Here is a 20,100-nt window from a genome sequence, read left to right on the forward strand (position 1 = left end):
TACTGTAGCAATACTACTAATAATTATTAATTGAAACAAAGAAAGTAATTTATGAACCTTGTTTTCAGCAATGTCCCATCCACCCATTTCCATGTCCCTTCTGTCTCTGCGTCCGTCAGTCCAATCCATGTGATCCGTTTGAATTGTCTCATGAATTCCTTGTTGACAGAGAGAGAAACCGATGATAATTAACATGACTGAAATATACCTGATTTGATTTACTCTTTTTCCTATACAGTATGTCTCACAGAGAGATGTCACTCTCATACACACCTGTTCCTCTTTGCTGTTGATAATCACCAGGTCTGCACCTCTTTGCACGCAGTCATCTCTACTGTCTTGCCAGGATTTGTTGGTAGAAGAAATGTAGTAGACACTATGGTTGAAGTACAACCATCCTTGCTGTGTGTAATGATCTGTGACGGATAACAACATTTAAAAAAGCTTCACATTTCATTGAATAAAATGAACAAACAAACAGCAACAAAAAAATTTAAAATTAGTTGGATTGTTTTTAATGTTACAGTTATCTGTAACATTAAAAAAACTCATACTCACCAAATATTTTCAGCTTCGTCTTTATCTCCTCTGTCTCTTCACTCAGGCTTTTGATTATGGTCTCATAATCTGTCGTGTTTGTATCAGAACTGTCTGTGTGAGTGAAAAGAATTACACATTCCCTTCTGTTACACTGTTTAAACGGTGAGTTTAGGGTACCATGTGAAAAGATGCTCACCCTTGTATTAATTTAAACTTTGGACACTAGCTTACATACACCATGTGTATTTTTTTAATATGATCTAGACCCCTTGGCTCATTGTGCCCCCGAAGTGTTCCAGTTCAGTCTTTGCTGTGTTGCACTTTCAACAACAAGAGGGAACAAGAGGAATGTCTGTTCCTCATCCACATTTACAGTATAATTAAAATGTTTCTGTTTTACAATCATAAATAAATGTTAGCTGGTCATTTAAATGTGGTAACAGGGGCTCTGTTGCTGAACTTGAATATGACCTCATTGTCAGTGTCAGTATTGCTGTTCTCGCAGCACAGCTGCTGTCATTAACCCATATTTTACAGTATTTTGCTTTATTATGTTATTATCATAAAATCTTGATGTCCTTATCTGCACCAAGTAAGTGCAAATTTATTTAGTGACCACAAATAGAAATCTGAAAGTTAAGACCTTGTCTGTAACTGTACTTTAGATTACAAACACTATGAAATATGACTCACATTTGGAAAGTCCCATTATTTTCTTACTTGATCTTTGAATACCCTCCAACCATCTCAACTCAAACTAACTCAAAGTTAATGCTGTTTTGCCATTAACCAAGTTAACTTCATAATATTTAGAAAGCACTCAAATAATTATCACAATTTGTAGATGCAATTATTCAAAGTGTGATGCTAGCCAATTACAATTTCGGGTTTTATAATATTCAGTTGTTGAATTTCCACATAAATCACAGGCATACCACAGGCTGAAAATACAGAGAAAATATTTAAGACAACTCACAGAGAGCATGACGCAGGTAAATGTTGAGAGCAACTTGTAGGATACACAGGAGTCCAAGGCTCACACCAACCAGTTTGTAGAGATTACTCTCTATGTGCAGATACCATACAAACACATGAAAAATCACCATTATAAATAGGAAGACAGGCCTGATATTGTGTTATGTAAAACAGCAAACGGGTCAACCACTTTCATTTAACTTCTTCTACCCTGTCTCTGGATGAAAAGTTATTAACTTAATATGTAGCCTCTTGCCAAATTATGGTAGGATACTGTCGGATCATGTATACTACTACTTTTTCCAACCTTAAAGTTACTTACTCCTGGCTGAAGCATCAGGTAGGTTTCTGTCATCCATAGCTGCCACAGATTCCTCTCTGTACCCTCTGGAGTATGACAGAATTTTCTGCGAACTGTTTCTTCTTTTCTGTCCCGATATTAATCTGCTCACCACAGCATCACACATCTCTTTCTTATCTTTCAGCAACATGTCACCCCCACTTTCTCACTTTGACTTTATCTTTCTGCCTTTTTTCCTGCATTGATTATAATTAGACTGCCGGTGAAACATTTATATCCTGGCTGCTGTAATATTTTAAATAGCTTAAATAGGTCCCGTTTAACACAAAAAAGTCAGTACAGTAGTCATAGCTTTACAAAAGTTGGAATATATGCATAAAAGTGACTTTTAATGTAGGGTTAGGTTTTAGAAAATAAAACATCTTAGTAAAAGTCATTAAGCCTGCGTACATAATTAAGGTTACAAAAGGATTGCCTTCATGGTTGACAGACCATATTGACTATTTGTTGTTGACTGGGAGTGAACTATGTCCTCTAATGTCACATAAAGCCCCATGCTCTGTATGCCCAGCTTTCTTTCCTTTTTCCACCTGAAACAAACATTTCACAAGTGGTTCATAACACACTGTAATGAAGTTATACCTTGATATAAGAACATTTAAAGAATTCATTGATATATAGTATTTGTCAACAATCATCATTTCTCTTATGAAGACATATTTTCTATCATTACAACTTTACTTATGTCTAATGGGTTCCCACAGGAGGAAAGACGGTTGTTGTTAACAAATACATTAATAAACAGCTAGATCTGCTTACTACATTATATTGTGCTGCAAACCATTTAAATGTTCATATGCTGCTTATAAATGCTAAATTGGGGAATTTGAAGTAAAGTGTTGATGTGCTCTGCATGTGGTAATCTGCATGGGTTCATGTGACATACTGACTTCTGACTATCTCCATATAAGCCTGTACTTTATCAAACTGCATCTGTTTTTACAGTATCAGCGCTGGTGTACAGGATGTGGTTGCTATGTTGGACCGCTTTGATACATTTATTAAATGTAAACTGCACAGTAGCTTCCTTTTACCTATCATGATTTTATCACAGCATGAGCTGACACTCTTTTCTCTCTCTCTCTCTCTCTTGAGCAAGTCAGAATAATTCAAATAAATTAAATTAGGATAGTAAGTTATTATATAGATACTTTTTCTTGATTACGAAGTTTTTAGCAAACATACTCATAAATTCAAATTAATGACAGTGGGCTATATGTAGATATAGAATTAGTGGCTTTATACAATATGTGCGATCACCAGCGAGCTGGAAGTGACAGACAGTTGACTCTTGACTTGACTAGAAAAACACCTCTTGCTTATGCAACAGTAATCTGATCCATGTCTTCCTCCTCTAAACAAAAGATCTCATTTTCTACAGTGCCTGCAAAACACATATGAAGTAACTCCTGATGAATATACAATTGTCAAAAAAAAACAACTGTATTTGTGATATTGTATAGTAGGGCCTAAATGGCTTTGTTGATGATGAATGCAAAGAAAAGCTATCAAGCTATCAAAAAAGCCATCGAGAAATTAATTTGCCTTATTTTCACAGATGAAAAACCCAAACCAAATGAAATGGTTTGGGATGAGTTGGGCTGCAGAGTGAAAGAACAGAAGCCAACAAGTATTCAACATACTTTATATGGGAACTCCTTCAAGACTGTTGAAAAACCATTCCAGGTGACTACCTCATGAAGCTTGAGGGTGAACAAAGCTGTCATCAAAGTAAAAAGGTGGCCACTTTGAAGAATCTAAAATCTAAAAACACTTTTCTTTATTTACACTTTTTTGTTTACTACAGAATTCTATATGTGTTATTTTATAGTTTTGATGCCTTCAGCATCATTCTAATAAGATAATAAAAATAAAGAAAAAAACACTGAATTACAAGGTGTGTCCAGACATTTGACTGGTAGGCTATTGCAGATCTAGTTTTGCGTGTTGTTGTTTAGGTGACAAATACTTGCTGTGCTCCAGTTTTCTGCACACAGACAGAGTTGAGAAGGTGTTACCAACATCGACACATAGCACCAGGCGAGACAGTCAGTCGGGCGTTAGCCACGCATTGTAGTGCAGAGGGGAAAGGCTCAACAGAAACATGTTTTAAACAATGTTCTGTCATGTCTGTAATTTTGCATGTGAGTGAGCATAATGTGTGTAATAGTGTGTGTGTGTGTGTGTGTGTGTGTGTGTGTGTGTGTGTGTGTGTGTGTGTGTGTGTGTGTGTGTGTGTGTGTGTGTGTGTGTAGTATGGAGGCAGACCAAATAAAGGCTGTGCTCTGGTAGAAAGACCACTAGAGGGCACTGTCCAGAATCAGCTAACCACTGCAATCCCCTGGAGGAGCAATTCTATTGTTGAGGGACTTGCAAAAAACATTTTCGAAAATGCCCTAAATGCCTTTTTAACAGATGCTCCAAAGCTATTTAAATTATAGAAATGATAAGTAAGAAGTAATTTTGAGTTTGGACAAGCAAAAAGGAAAACAAAAACAACAGCAAAGACTCGGGGATCAGCCTGGATTCTAACAAAAACAACTGATGTGCGCACACTGTGTGTTCGCCAGTAAAGCCAGGGAGTGTTTTTTTGTCTGTGTTCCTCTCTTCAGGTTGGTCAGGGAGTGGGGGATGAAAAGTGTCAGCATATATGTAGTGTATAGGCAATTTCAAATTGGGAGTAAAATAGCGGAGAAATAGACTTAAAATTAAAAAAGAGGTATTAGGACAAGATGCTGTCTTAATCTAATCTGGAACACAACCAAAGTAACGAAGAGGAAGAAGAGAATATGCAAAATGTGGAGCAAACTATTGCCACTGTTTGTTGTCTCCAGCATTTTTATTTTATTTCATTTAAGGGTACAGATGTCCTCATCATGGGATGAAGATGATTTGACTGCGTTTTGCAAAATAAGGTGTTAAACATGCAACTGTATCCAGGATAACCAAAGATTAATGATCATGAAGCATAATTAAAGGTTTCATAGCCTGAGAGTAGTTACAGTTACAGGAGGGTCTGACTTCACATGTCCAAGAATCGGTTGGCTAATACCTGACTCTTCATTGAAAAGTATCTAACAGTGGTAACCTTTGAGGAGAGTGCCCAAGCTCTGAGACCACCAGTTTATAGTGAATTACAAGGGAGACATTAATGGACTGAAATTTAGTCATTGTACACTGACAAATGATGAGGAAACAGCAGGCCTTTATTTAAAGAGGAATCAAAGCATATGTATTACAGTATTCCCTTTTTTGCAGCAAAGCAGTGACCCTAGTTGTATATTGGTTTTACATAAGTGGTCACTTTCCCTACAGTGCAGTGAACATTTGACACTACACTGATACTAAGCCAACAAATGATGAAAATTATGTTCACATACAAACTGAAAAAATAACAAGAAAGTGATTAAATCTTTTCCTCTGTTCAGCTGAAATTGAGAAATGCACCTTTTTGTCCTGTTTTCTGTATTGTCTGGCAGGTTTAGATGCAATTACAGAGAACCCTTTTCTTCACAGATCCAGTTGTGTGTATTGGAGCATCTTTCATCATTCCAGTTGTTTTGCAAATTGGGATTTTTAATTTGCCCACAGTTTTCAAGTGTTTTACCATTTGGCTCCTTAGAATCCCAGAAGCTGAAATAAAAAGCACAAAAACAAGTACATTTGTAGCGAATATGAACACCAACCAAGAGGTATTTTATTTGCAGCAACACACAGAATGTAGCCAAGTTAAACCCAACATCAATTCACCTTCTTGTCAGTGGAGTCCCATCCACCCATTTCCATTTCCCCTCCGTCTCTATGTCAGTGAGTCCAATCCACAAGTACTTCTTGAATTGTCGTATGAAATTCTTGTTTTTAAAAAGGAAAGAAACAGACAAGTAACAGGTTAAACTGATTTCAACCTTTGTATTCATTCACTATTTTTACCCTTTGTTCAACAACATGTCGGTACTATATCTGTCTTACACACAGTCATATATACATACACACCCACGCACCTGTTCTTCTCTGTTGTTGATGATCGTCAGGTCTGCACCTTTTTGAATACAGTCTTTTCTACTTTCTTGCCAGGTTTTCTCGTTAGAAGAAATGTAATAGAAACTACCGCTGAAATACAGCCATCCTTGTTGAGCATAGAGAAAAACAGAAACATCCGATTAACAACAAGATTTAACATAATTTTTCATTGGGGTGAAAGAGGAAATTGTTATTTGGAAAAATGGGAAACTGTTATAGTTAGGTTGTGCCTCCTTCTTTCCCATTGTTTCCATTGTGTTTCCCTCTGAGTGTGTGTGTGTGTGTGTGTGTGTGTGTGTGTGTGTGTGTGTGTGTGTGTGTGTGTCTCCTGGACGTGGTATCCAGTTACTTCTGCCGCCAGCTCATCCACACACCCTAAGCCAATCTACTACTCGCTGCCTGCAATATAATGTACTGCACATACTGCAGTATAAAGACTCCCTCGCTCTTCCACTGATCATTTCAGTCTGCAGAGTGGTAACACACAGCCAATCTGTAGTCAAGTTTGTTTCCTCGTGTGTGCTCTCCAAGTTACTCTCATCCTTCTCCCTTTGCTTAGGTTGACTCACCCTGTGGCTCCTGTGTGTGCTCTGCTTGTCTATCTTTCCAGTTGTTCATCCATTCAGCCACGGACATTCATCGCTCAGCCTGCCCTGCTCCAATGCCAACCTTGGCCAAATCCCCAGCTCCCACCTGCCCAGCTTCATCACCTGTCCCGGACCCCCCTGCCTGAACCCTCAGCAAACCTCCTTTTGAACATTTTTTAAAACTGTTTAATCAAGCATCTCCGAGTCCTGTATTTGAGTCGAGATTTGTTACAAAACCTAACAGAACAATCTGCCCATACAATGGACTCAACAGACTCAGATCCAAAATACACCTTCCTGCAAAAGCCCATAGCCAATCTAGGAACACTCCTCAGAAATTGGATCACTTCATGGCTGTTTGTCCCGTCTGGTCAAAAAACTGGGCTCGTTCATAGCCCCATCTAAACAACGCCTTCAGGTACAGTCAGCCTGTGTGCTAATCAGCTCTCCTTGCCCTTCTAGTTCTGATTGATTTTGGTGCTTAGGGTATGAACTATGAATTTGCCCTTCAGTCAGTAATAACCCATGAACCGTTATCTAGTTCAATGTAATGTAATTCAATGTTCTTTGACACCTCTAGTTCTGGCTCAACCCCGGTTGCATAACCCGCACATTAACTGGGATTCAGGGAAAATAGCCAGTTGGACATGAACCTATTTGCAATCCCCTTTGTCTCCTGCAGTGGTCACTGCCATTCCTCCCCAGCCTGAACCTCCTGATTTCTCAACAGTTGGGGTAGGAATACCACATACTGGAAGACGTATTCAGCAAGGAGTTAGCGCTTTGGTAACAGGTACTCTGGCATATGACAGTCAAAAGGTAAGTTGAACCTGACTTCGATTGAGGCAAAGGACCCCCACAGTCCCACTATCAAATGCTCAAACTGTTGGCTGATAGCAGGAACGGGACACTGCGGCACAGGTTTTAATGTCTGGTTAGGTTTGCCAGTTAGTTGTCAGTCAGTTAGTTTTAAAATTCCTCTCCAGACATACTTTTAAAAAATACTCAGCTATGATTGATGTTTTGTTGAGCATGATTCCCATATAAAAACAGAAGAAAAAAAAACTGGGGCTGTAAGCACACCTGGCTTACTTACTCATTGGAAAAAATCTGGATCAGGCCTTAAGTCCCGCCCACCACAGCTGCTTATGCTACATAATCAAGTGAAACAGCAGAGTATCAATATGGTCAGTGGCGGAAACAACGAGAGACTCTGCAACATGTTTGCGTGTCAGTCAGACCAAGACTCAGGGGTTTTTGGAGAATTTATTGGGCACCAAAATTGCAGACTAGAAGACGTATCAGAATTGTAAGCGTTGTTATTCGTTTACGTTGTTTGTGAGCTTGTAATTCGCAGTGGCTGACACAGTGTTAGTGGCTGTGCTAATGCAAATTCTCCTCTCTGCACAGACAAGGTTTCTGTGACTGATGAAGGAGCAACGTGTGTCGTGAGGCCAGGAACCCACTGCATCTGTCGCAGCTGCTGAACGTACTGGTTCTCATTTCTGCGTCCATGTTAACAGGTGAGAGCGGACACACTGGCTGCGTGACGTGCGTAATGATAATGAAAAGAAATCCAACATTCCAGTAACGTGCAGAAACAGCTGGTTTGATCATTGATTACTTGTTTAACTGCTTTCAGCTTGCAGTGTATATCACAAGATTTCACTCTGTGCAACCTCATATTTTCCCAATGTTCCACTCATACATCTTTGGATCATTGATAATTGTTATAACCAGTTTCAACCTCAAACTCACCATTTTTCAGTCTCTTCTTCAACTTGTCACTCTCTTCAGTCAGGGAATGACACTGTGAATCTGTTATTTTGAGTGGAAAGTTTACCATTATTTTCTAACAGCATCAGTTATGTCAACAACCAAACAAACACTTCACTTTAAAACTTAATTTTCATATTGCATTCATCAATCATAATAATTATTAGTAGTTTGCTTAGCTCTGTGAAGACAGTCTACTCATGTTTATGTTCTCATCACATCACATTAGCTCCCTTCCTCTATTACTTAATGTTATTGACTTGGAGAGAAACTATTAACTACAATATCTACCGGGAAACTTTATAAGTAACAAAACACTTAAGATATGCAGCCTCTGGGATCTAAGCTGTCGTTAGTTTCATCATCATACTTACCAGAGATATTCAGCTTCCTCTCCAGTTCATCTCTCTGTTCAGTCAGGTTTTTACGACTGGCTTCAGTATCTGAAACAGAAGTAATCTATCAGATAAAGTACCACTTCAGTGAGCAAGTACTTGCCATAAAATTTTTGTCAAGTTATGTCTGGGGTTGTAGCTAGTTTAATCTTCTGAATTTACAAGAAAATTATGTCATTGATCTGAATCACTGGATCTCAATATGAACAAGTGTTGCATTTATATTTTTGCTCAGCATAAATGCTCCGTTTCAGAGTATTAGTGTAATATTAATGTTCAAAATCAAAGCCACTTTAACTGCATCCATTTTAAACTTGACAACAGTGGACTATTGTATGAGTCAATTTGTTAGTGAACTATCATGATATGTAACATTTGTATCAACGAGCCCTTTGGATCATTAGTATTGGATTAGTTGTGTCCTCATATTTACCAAAGTTGATCCTCTTCAGCTCGTCTCTCTCTTCAGTCAGGTTTTTAAAACTGGCCACAATATCTGGTGGAGAGGTGAATTCAAACAATTCACCACACAGTTTTTCGATAGGGTGATGAAGTAATGTATCAATGATAATTAGTATAAATAATATTTTTATACACACCATTCTCACATACAGCTATAAACCAAAACTAGATGCCACGTGGTAATCTGTGAATAACTGTACTGTTAAAACTGGTGCGTGGCGTGTGATAATTGAGATAATTGGTTTCATTTCACTTTAAAGGAATAGTTTGACATTTCATTTGTTGTTGTTAGATGAGAAAATCAACTACTCTCATATAAAGGAAGTGATTAGCTTAGCATAGAATAAACACTGGATGAAGTTGCAAGAAACAACTGGTAAAAAATGTCAAATAAATGAAAAATATTTTGATTTCCCCCTGTAGGCCTGTATAAGGAAAGCTATGCGATTGATTTAAAATGTAATCTATATACTGAAGTTAGAACTGGGACTAGTATTTGTCCAGAACGGTGCTTCATTCCTTCAGATCTGAGCTCCGATTATTAGACTAGTTGCCAGACTTACCAGAGTTGATCTTCTTCAACGCATCTCGCTCTTCAGTCAAGTTTTCAGAATTGGCCTCAATAGCTGGTTGATGAGTTGCCACCATTTTCAGCACAATGAGATTATATTGACAAAGAGACAAGAGTGGCTTTAAATATGAATTTAAACATACTTTGATAGGTGATTAGTTAGCCATACAAAATGGTTTATACTATGAACTGAGCCCAGCTAAAATAATGTATGTAATGTATGAGAAAGAAGTACATCAAATTTGTTGGACTGGTTTCACACAGGCTCCAGCTCTGACGTATCATTGCCTTGTAAAGTTATGGTCATCTGATGAATCTGACTGTAGTACATTGATGGATATTGATTAGTGGAGCATAGCCTGCCAAGAATCTGATACATTAACTCAAAACTGGAAAGTCTGATGCTCTTGATGTTAGAATAGCATATGAGCTGTCTTGTAAATCCTGTGTGTGATGTGATTTGTTTGCAACTGATTCAAAACTTTCCTAAATTAGTATTTCTCTCCCTGAATGGGAGCCTAGCAGCAATTCTCCTGCAATACTAAACATGATGATTCAGTAACATTTAAGCTTCGAGTCTTACTGAATCTGAGAGACACCGAAGTGAAACCACAATTTCAGAGGAACCACAAGTGCTTTGTGAGTTTTGTGATCTTTACCCTGAAACAGAATCATACTTAGAAAGCCATTAAATCAACGTAACATTTAGTTATTGAGTTTGTGGTGGTAGCTAGTTTCACTTCTACAAATTAAAAATGTTACTTATGCTGAGGTATAATAAAACACTGACAGCAAAACATCTGATGCTACTGGGACTTAGGTTTTCTGCCTGAAGTGACCAGTTATATCAGTCTTCAGTGACAGGATTTCACATTCATAATATGTTACCCTTGTAACACTTAGGATTTACTTCATTTTCCTGATATTGACTAAAACACCTTTGGATCCAGAACTGATAAAGATATACTATATGCTCTTTTGTAACTGACTTTGAATTTATCCCTACATGACTGACTAAGAGAGTACTGTACAGAGTGCTGAAGTCACAGCTGGGGTTAGTATTTGTCCTGCACTGACACCTCTTTGGATATGAGCTGTGGTTATAGTTTCATCCTCATACTCACCAAAGTTGATCCTCTTCAGTTCATCTCTCTCTTCAGTCAGGCTCTTGTACCTGCCCTCAATATCTGGTGGAGAGAATGTTAGACTTGGAGAGGCAATTCACTTTATATCATATGTGTGCATTGCATTGATTGCGGTAATTAAGTGTCTTAAGTCCTGATTATTGGAGTAGTTTCATCCTCATACTCACCAGAGTTGATCCTCTTCAACTCATCTCTCTGTTTGGTCAGGTTTTTAAAACCAGCCTCATTACCTGGGCAAGAAATAGATTTGTAACAGAATCAGATTTTATTAACATCTAAATGCAAGAAAATTCACAAACAACCCACATGCCCACCAAAAACTGCCCTGCATCCACCCCACATGAATCAGCAGCTCAGGTCATCAGGTGGTGTGTACCAGAGAACAGAAGCAACGTCCGCTGTACCTTAAAGTAATCTCAGCTGATCTGACTCTGATACGAGGACCACAACTAAACTATGACGACATATTGACAATGAAACAGAATTTCCATCTTGCATTCATGTTGTAATGGTAACTATTTTTAAAACATTGGTAGACAAAGCATAGTCTCATACAGCTGCAAAACTTGTTTTTACTAGCCAAGTAAGAAGGCTTACTGGCTGGACATTGTGTCTTGGGTTTAATTTCACTTTAATGGACAACAGTATGAAGGACAGAGTATAATTTTAATGTATTCTGAGACTGATTCTGACATCCTCATTTTTTGCCTCTGAATGTTTACCTAGCACAAATTCTCCTGCAACACTAACATGGACAGGTGTATCAGAAATGTCAGTGTTAAAAATTCTGAAAAAACTATGAATTGCTTAAAACATGAACATAGGATTACAATGAGAAATTTTACATTGCAGGGATGAATAATAAACCAAAACTTTACCAAAACCAACATTGTGAAATTCTCATCAATGTTGCACTGGCATTGACAAGCTCTCAGAGCAAGTGGTTGACCCAGCATGTAAGTATAATTATAGACTAAATAAAATAAGATGATAATGGTACAAAGACACAATTGGAGGCAACTCACGGAAAGCAATACGCAGAGAAATACTGAAAATGGCTTGTAGGATACACAGGAGTGCAAAGCTCACAACAACCAGTCTCCAGAGTTTTCTTCCTGCATGCAAAACATAAACATAATGACACAGAGAAACAACCAGATTTTCTTAGTGACTAGTAGGACGTTTCGTGTTCCCCAAATTTACAATAATTACAACAAGTGAGAAAAGTGATGAGGGTTGACTAAATCTATTAGCTTCTTTTCTCAGTTTAGATGCCAAAGAACTTTTTGTCTGTTCATTGTCAAGAAGTGATATGTGAACTTGGTATCATATCGTCTCCAGTTCCACAGTGCTCTTGAAAGAGCGCGCCAGACTTTGAAGACTATTGAAAGATCAGTGTGCAGTTTTCTAGGGACTGGGATGTGGCAACTTTGTTGTTTCCCATCAGAGACTCAGTGAATGGTTTCACAGGTTTCACACTTCTTGAATTAGATTTTAACCATGAGGTTGGAGGTTTGTTCAAGGAGCAAAACCAGGTGACACTGCGTTGTAGTAAATGTATAATTTTGAATATCACTTATTATAAGCTTGTGAATTTATTTTATCATGTATGAGAGACCAAATGCCCTTGTCGTCATAGCATGAAATAGGTTTAAGTGCACACCGCACTTTGCTGTGCATATCCTAAAAGTTTACAGACAAATCAAGTCTTCATTTTTGTCCATGCTGATGTTATGGTTAAAATAACCAAGTTAGTAAGTAAGGAAGTAAAAGTTTTCAAAACCAGGGTTACAAGGTGCTTCAGTTACAAAAAGATGATAAAAGCATTTGAATAAACAAACAAACAAATAAATCCAACAAACACAAGCAAATGCTGTGTAATAAATGAACAAACAAGATCAAGGAAGCATTAATATAATGCATCTCACCAGACACTACTGAAGTCACTTCATCCTCTTCACCAGAGCGGTTCAGAGAGGCTTCACTCTTGGCTGAACCAGCACAGAGGTTTTCATCTTCCATAGTGAGTTCAAATTCCTCTGTATGGACACCATTTGCCATATTTTACGGACTACAGACTTATGAACTGCCAGTGGCTCTGTTTTCGTGGGATTGTGCTGATCTGTGATCTGCCGCTTCTTTTATTTAAAAAAAAAAAAAAAAAAATTTCTCAGCTTACACAGCAACAAACATTTTTCCTTCCTCATTTCACCAGTAAGTTAAATTTATACTTTGACTCGCATTAGAAGCTTTGACCCCTGTATTGGAAATTTCATTTCCTATAAAATGAAAGTAACATCACTGTAATGGGAAACTTCAATTTCCAATTACTCTTACATTACTTTTATGCTCTGTACCTAAGTTTGTGCGTCATGTTCCTTAATGCCCTCACACTGTAAGTGAGACTCTAACTTTCACTGAAAAGTATTTTCTGGTAAGACTTTACTTTCCTATTTAGCATATACATAAGCACTATAAAAACATTTAATAAATGACTTAAACTCTTCATTGAAAAGTATCTAACAGTGGTAACCTTTGAGGAGAGTGCCCAAGCTCTGAGACCACCAGCTTATAGTGAATTACAAAGGAGACATTAATGGACTGAAATTTAGTCATTGTACACTGACAAATGATGAGGAAACAGCAGGCCTTTATTTAAAGAGGAATCAAAGCATATGTATTACAGTATTCCCTTTTTTGCAGCAAAGCAGTGACCCTAGTTGTATATTGGTTTTACATAAGTGGTCACTTTCCCTACAGTGCAGTGAACATTTGACACTACACTGATACTAAGCCAACAAATTATGAAAATTATGTTCACATACAAACTGAAAAAATAACAAAGTGATTTAAATCTTTTCCTCTGTTCAGCTGAAATTGAGAAATGCACCTTTTTGTCCTGTTTTCTGTATTGTCTGGCAGGTTTAGATGCAATTACAGAGAAACTTTTTCTTCACAGATCCAGTTGTGTGTATTGGAGCATCTTTCATCATTCCAGTTGTTTTGCGAATTGGGATTTTTAATTTGCCCACAGTTTTCAAGTGTTTTACCATTTGGCTCCTTAGAATCCCAGAAGCTGAAATAAAAAGCACAAAAACAAGTACATTTGTAGCGAATATGAACACCAACCAAGAGGCATTTTATTTGCAGCAACACACAGAATGTAGCCAAGTTAAACCCAACATCAATTCACCTTCTTGTCAGTGGAGTCCCATCCACCCATTTCCATTTCCCCTCCGTCTCTATGTCAGTGAGTCCAATCCACAAGTACTTCTTGAATTGTCGTATGAAATTCTTGTTTTTAAAAAGGAAAGAAACAGACAAGTAACAGGTTAAACTGATTTCAACCTTTGTATTCATTCACTATTTTTACCCTTTGTTCAACAACATGTCGGTACTATATCTGTCTTACACACAGTCATATATATACATATACACCCACGCACCTGTTCTTCTCTGTTGTTGATGATCGTCAGGTCTGCACCTTTTTGAATACAGTCTTTTCTACTTTCTTGCCAGGTTTTCTCGTTAGAAGAATTGTAATAGAGACTACCGTTGAAATACAGCCATCCTTGTTGAGCATAGAGAAAAACAGAAACATCCGATTAACAACAAGATTTAACATAATTTTTCATTGGGGTGAAAGAGGAAATTGTTATTTGGAAAAAGAACCACAAAACAATTATGAAACTAAACAAGATCTAAATGGGTCAGGTTTGGAGTCTACCAGAGATCCAAAATAAATATTAGTCAAAATCAGTTGCAAATCAGATTTTGAACCTTTTACACTCAGCTATACAGTGTGGTAGGCAATCACATGAACTTGTTTGTTGTGTAGTAAAAAAAAAAAAAAATGGCTGAACTGTTTCGAAGTCTTGTGCTGTTAATATAACTGCCCTTGTTCTTTTAGTGAACTGTCTGAAGGTTGAGCCAAGCTAGTCTTTATTTTCTCAACAACATCAAACATCAAACTGAGCAGATGCTTTATCAGACAGAGTAACTGCAAACACTTGCGTTTAAGAAGTGCAAACAGACTGCATTGAGTTAAGACATCGGTTAACAACAATAACGACACAAGCAGCACACTCCCTGGCATCTCCACAGTACACAACAACAAACACAACAACAAACTATTTCTGTCAACTACCAGCTTCTGCACTCAAGTGGTGTCTCAGCAGCTGATGAGATGGAAAAACCATCAGTATTTCTAATTGAAACTTAACATAAAATACAACATAAAACATAACAACATTAACTGGAAATACTCAAGTTCGTGTGTACCTTGAAATTGTCAGTAAATGTATGTCATTAAATTCCACTGCTTTGGCTGACCACAGGGTCCCCCCCGCCCCAGAGTTATGAACTGTTAGTGGCTGTGTTTTCTTGGGATTGTGCTGATCTGTGATCTGCCGCTTCTTATATATTTAAAAAAAAAAAAAAAACATTTCTCAGCTTACACAGCAACAAAAATTTGTCCTTCCTCATTTCACCAGTAAGTTAAATTTCTACTTGGACTCGCATTAGAAGCTTTGACCCCTGTATTGGAAATTTCATTTCCTATAAAAATGAAAGTACACATCACTGTAATGGGAAACTTCAATTTCCAATTTCTCTTACATTACTTTTTTTTTTTTGAAACTTAAGTTTTTATTGAACTTTTACAGGCATGGCACAAGACAATCTCAACATGGTACTCCACACATGGACAGATAGAATAGGCGACAGACAGACACTTGATACAAGAAAAATAACCACACACCTCCAAGTGCAAGCATCCAGAAATCCATACCTTTTAACAAAACATAAAAAATAAAACCAAAATTCAATCCACCTTCATTTAATCCCAAAACCTGCCCCAAGGGGTCAACCCCCCCCCCCGTCGTCACTCAGTTTATAAAGCGTACATTCATATGATGCTGTCTGTCATCGCATATATCCACTCTTTCACCCGTGGAGCCTCAGGTGCTTTCCAGTGTCTCAAAATTACTCTGCATGCCGTCGACGTACCCACAGAGACAACAGAGAAATCACTCCTGTCCGCAGTGGGCAGCCGGGATCTATCCTCCAGTAAGCAGAGCTCCGGGTTCAAAGAAATTTCTGATCCAAACCAATTACTCAAAAGGTTCAGGACCTGACTCCAGAAAGACCTGATCAAAGCACATTCCCACATACAATGAAGGAAAGTTCCAGTTTCTTTTTTGCATTTCCAACACAAATCATCACCCAAAAGTTTCATTGTATACAGTCGAGATGGTGTATAATAGTATCTATGTAAAACATTGTACTGTGTAAGTTTTCCTCTCGCTTCTCTCACATATTTTCCACAGTCAGCCACAATTACAGCCCATCGTTCATCCTCAATCTCCCCACCAAGGTCCCTCTGCCAAATCATCTTTAGCTGGTTGGAATCACTGCTGAGAGAAGAAGTAGCAATTTTATAAAATTGTGAAGCGTTACGTTTAACAGGCGGGAGTTTCATGTATTCTAGCACCACATTATCAGCATCATTGTATGGCCGTGAGCCGATGCAACTCCTCAATTGCAAAAATTTCCAGAAATGACCTTTCCCCACCAAACCAAATTTCTGCATCATCCCATCATATGACAAGAATACACCATTTTAAAAAAGATCACCAATCTTGTTCAAACCTTTTGAATGCCATTGTTCCCAATAAACTGATTTCCTTCCAATACAAACATCAGGGTTATACCACAGTGAAGAGTATCGCTGTAGGGTGTGCGTAACTTTAAACATTTTATGCACCGTGGTCCAGACATCCCTTGAGTGCAGAAGTATTGGATTCGTGATATTTGACCTTTTTTGAGAGAGCACCTCTATGGGCTGGAAAGACGAGCATATCTCTTTCTCCACTTCAGTCCAAGCCACATTGTTGCCCGACGTTTGCCAGTACCTCGCAATTTTGGCCATCTCAAAAGCTAAATAATACAGTCTAAGATCTGGGAGGCCCAGCCCTCCCTTCTCCATATGTGTACACAGCTTTCTCAATTTTATTCGCGGTCTTTTCCCCGCCCATAGAAAATGCCCTATCATATCATCCAGTTGTCTGAAAGTGGACGGTATCCGCATTGGCAACATCATTGCAACATAGCCGAACTGCGGGGCAACTATCATCTTTACAACATCAATTTTCCCCCACAACGTGAGTTTCAATTTCCCCCACTTATCAAGGTTCGTTTTTATCTTTTGAAGCAAGGGGTTAAAGTTTAATGCTACCATTTCGCTTATTTCGTCAGAAAGTTTGATGCCGAGATACTTCATCCCTTTGCGCACCGACTTAAAATTAAATTTCTCCACCATAAACGGAGTACACGGCCTGGAGAGAGGCATCGCCTCCGATTTCTGGTTGTATTTGTGTTGCATGTTGGTAACTTTGGTTTAAGGATGTCCAGAATGTGAACTTTAGGTAGGCTGCTGACCTTTGGGGGAGCAGGAGATCACAGAGTCTGTTTTGTCAAGGGTTTTATGGTTATATTGGTGTTTAGAAGATTATCTACATCCTGGCAGAGATTTAGGATGACCAGGAGGATGTAAGCAATAAAAGTGAAACACTGATAGAAAGGTTTTGAGGTTAAACAGATGATAATTACCAGGCCCTGATCAAGTTAGGATATAAGCAGCTCAAGTTCTGTCATTCAGTGAGAGACTTGGTGTACCCAGCACCAGATCTGTCCTTTGTGCACAAATAAACCAGCCAAATTGAAGCGTTAACTTGTTGGTCTGATTTGTACACTTTTCCATCTCTCGGTCACAAGAAATCATCTTTTCAGACCGTATTGTGTCCATAAGATGTGGCAAAGAAGACAAAGGATCAGAAACCACCGCTAGAATATCATCAGCATATAACAATAATTTATGCTCAGTTTCACCTCCCCTTACTCCCTTAATTCCAGGGTGAGCTCTAACTGACAGCGCCAAAACCTCTTAAAAAAAGAAAAAGAAAAAAAAAGATAAACAATAACGGGCTCAATGAACATCCCTGTCGAGTTCCCCGGGTCAGATTAAAGAAAGGGGAGTTGATCCCATTTGTCATCACCGCTGCCTTGGGTTCTCTGTACAGCATTTTTATCCATTTAACGAAATTAGAGTTGAAGCCAAAATGTGATAGGGCGGAGAGCAGAAAAAGGCCACTCCACCCTATCAAAGGCCTTTTCTGCATCCAAAGAAATGGCAGTGATAGGAACACTTTGGGATTGACTCAGCCACATCAGATGTAACAAGAGTCTAATATTGTCAGTCGAAGTTCTATTTTTCATAAAACCAACCTGATATGGGTGAATGATACTGGGCAGAACTACCTGTGAACGTGTTGCCAAAACCTTTGTAAGAACCTTACAATCAAGATTGAGCAGACTTATAGGTCTATAGTTGGAGGGATCCGCCGCAGCTTTGCCTGGTTTGGGAATCAATGAGATACAGCTTCATTAAAGGTTGGAGCAACACAACCCTTATCAAACATCTCCTGATATACCCTCTCTAACACCGGTACAACTATATCTCCAAAAGCCTTATAATATTCCACCGGGAGTCCGTCATACCCTGGTGACTTCCCATTTTTCATTGAAGAAATCGCCTTCTGTATTTCAGCTGCAGTTATGGGCGAGTCCAATCCAGCTGCCTCCTGAGGTTGGAGTTTGGGCACTTCTACATTCAGGAAAAACTGCTCTATATCCTCCAGTGAGGCGTCGGGGGGCCATGGAAGACGTATACAACCTTTCATAATATTGTCGGAATATCGACAATTTTTATAACCTTTTTTTATAACTGGTATAGTATTCCCAAATGTTTTCTCCTTCAACTGCCTCGCCAACAATCTCCCCATCTTTTCTCTCCCTTCATAAAAGCTTGTTTTTAATCTATAAAGTGCGTACTCTGCTTTTTTATTATACATGTCATGTAAAGAGTATTTAAGCTTGCAGAGTTCCTGAAATTCCCCATCAGAAAAAATGTTTTGACAGGTCTAGCTCCTTATCCTTTATTTCCCTCTCCAACTCTGTGATCTTAGCAAGATTCTCCCTCTTCTTCTTAGAGGCATGTGCTATGATTTTCCCCCTTATATACGTCTTAGAGGCTTTCCAAACAGTAGCTATGTCCTTAGTACTGCCGATGTTGATTTAAAAAAAGGTTGCCAAATCCTCCGCTATCACCTTCCTAAAAGTTGAATCTGACAATAACCCAACATTAAGTCTCCATCTACCTCTCCTCTCAGGCCTCACAGTGGCTTTAAGAACTAGCTCGACAGGTGCATCATCGGTCAGGGAGATCGCCTTTATATCACAGTTAGCTACATTGTTCGTCAGTGAAGCACTAATTAGAAAATTCTATCCTGGAGAACATTTTATGGCAATGGGAGAAAAAGGTAAAATCCTTCGCATTTGGGTTCGCCAGTCTCCATATATCCTCTAGGCCGGCCTACATCCCTATTCAGCATATGCAAGGCCTCTCTCTCCTTCATTAGGAGAGGGGGCCTGAATGAACTCCTATCCAACACTGGATCCATAACATCATTAAAATCCCCAGCTAGGATAATCTCACCCTCAGTGTCTCCCAGCAGTTTATTTAAGTCATGGAAAAATCCAGGGTCCCCCTTAGTAGGAGCATAAATGTTACACAATACAAGAGGCACTCCCTCCACGACTGCTTCAACACAGACAATCCTCCCCTCCGCACTCTTACATTACTTTTATGCTCTGTACCTAAGTTTGTGCGTCATGTTCCTTAATGCCCTCACACTGTAAGTGAGAGTCTAACTTTCACTGAAAAGTATTTTCTGGTAAGACTTTACTTTCCTATTTAGCATATACATAAGCACTATATAAACATTTAATAAATGACTTATAACACACTAGTGTAGTTGTAATCAGATATAAGTACAGCCACAATCAATAAACCACTGCAACCCCTTAGAGGAACAATTTCATTGCTGAGTAATTTGCAAAAAACGAATTTCAAAAATACAAAAATAAATTCCATTTTTAAATGGTTGAAATAAAGAATAATTTTCATATAGCTTTCAGGTGATTAGTGTTGGCAAATGCAGAAGGCAATTCCAAATTGGGAGTAAAATTGGGGGAAAACCACAGAAATGTATAAGTTGTAAAAAGAGGTATTAGAATAAGATGCTTAACACAACCAGAGTAAAGAAGAGGAAGAAGAAACTATGCAAAATTTGGAACAAACTAGTGCGTATTGTCCCCATGCCCTTCCCAGAACACTTTAATGGGTTAATATCAAGGTTCATTCATAGCC

The 20,100-nt window shown here is 38.4% G+C and overlaps 2 protein-coding genes and 1 long non-coding RNA gene across 3 annotated transcripts in view; 1 reads left to right on the forward strand and 2 right to left on the reverse strand.

Annotated features, from left to right (window-relative positions):
• The window catches only part of LOC130166167 (C-type lectin domain family 4 member M-like), a 3,475-nt gene extending 1,557 nt beyond the window's left edge, over window positions 1–1,918 (reverse strand). The window contains exons 1-5 of the mRNA XM_056371558.1: window positions 1,838–1,918; window positions 1,517–1,606; window positions 559–651; window positions 274–416; window positions 58–158 (exon numbers count right to left, since the gene is read on the reverse strand). Coding sequence (XP_056227533.1) covers window positions 58–158; window positions 274–416; window positions 559–651; window positions 1,517–1,606; window positions 1,838–1,874 — 464 coding nt within the window. The 5' untranslated portion in view covers window positions 1,875–1,918. The remainder of the gene's footprint in view (window positions 1–57; window positions 159–273; window positions 417–558; window positions 652–1,516; window positions 1,607–1,837) is intronic.
• Window positions 1–7,393, forward strand: part of LOC130166168 (uncharacterized) — a 19,956-nt gene extending 12,563 nt beyond the window's left edge. Inside the window, exons 3-4 of the long non-coding RNA XR_008827119.1 lie at window positions 6,507–6,901; window positions 7,166–7,393. This is a non-coding gene — a long non-coding RNA (uncharacterized LOC130166168). The remainder of the gene's footprint in view (window positions 1–6,506; window positions 6,902–7,165) is intronic.
• Window positions 5,065–13,205, reverse strand: LOC130166164 (C-type lectin domain family 4 member F-like). The gene is made up of 11 exons (XM_056371552.1): window positions 12,761–13,205; window positions 11,858–11,947; window positions 11,000–11,062; window positions 10,812–10,874; window positions 9,680–9,742; window positions 9,088–9,150; window positions 8,634–8,702; window positions 8,242–8,301; window positions 5,878–6,002; window positions 5,627–5,727; window positions 5,065–5,509 (listed from the first exon to the last, which is right to left on the reverse strand). The coding sequence occupies exons 1-11, from the start codon at window positions 12,891–12,893 to the stop codon at window positions 5,368–5,370; spliced, it is 972 nt and encodes a 323-aa protein (XP_056227527.1). The 5' UTR covers window positions 12,894–13,205; the 3' UTR covers window positions 5,065–5,367.
• Between the last annotated feature and the right edge of the window lie 6,895 nt (window positions 13,206–20,100).

This window comes from Seriola aureovittata, chromosome 3, assembly GCF_021018895.1.
Source record: "Seriola aureovittata isolate HTS-2021-v1 ecotype China chromosome 3, ASM2101889v1, whole genome shotgun sequence".
Classification (NCBI taxonomy): domain Eukaryota; kingdom Metazoa; phylum Chordata; class Actinopteri; order Carangiformes; family Carangidae; genus Seriola; species Seriola aureovittata.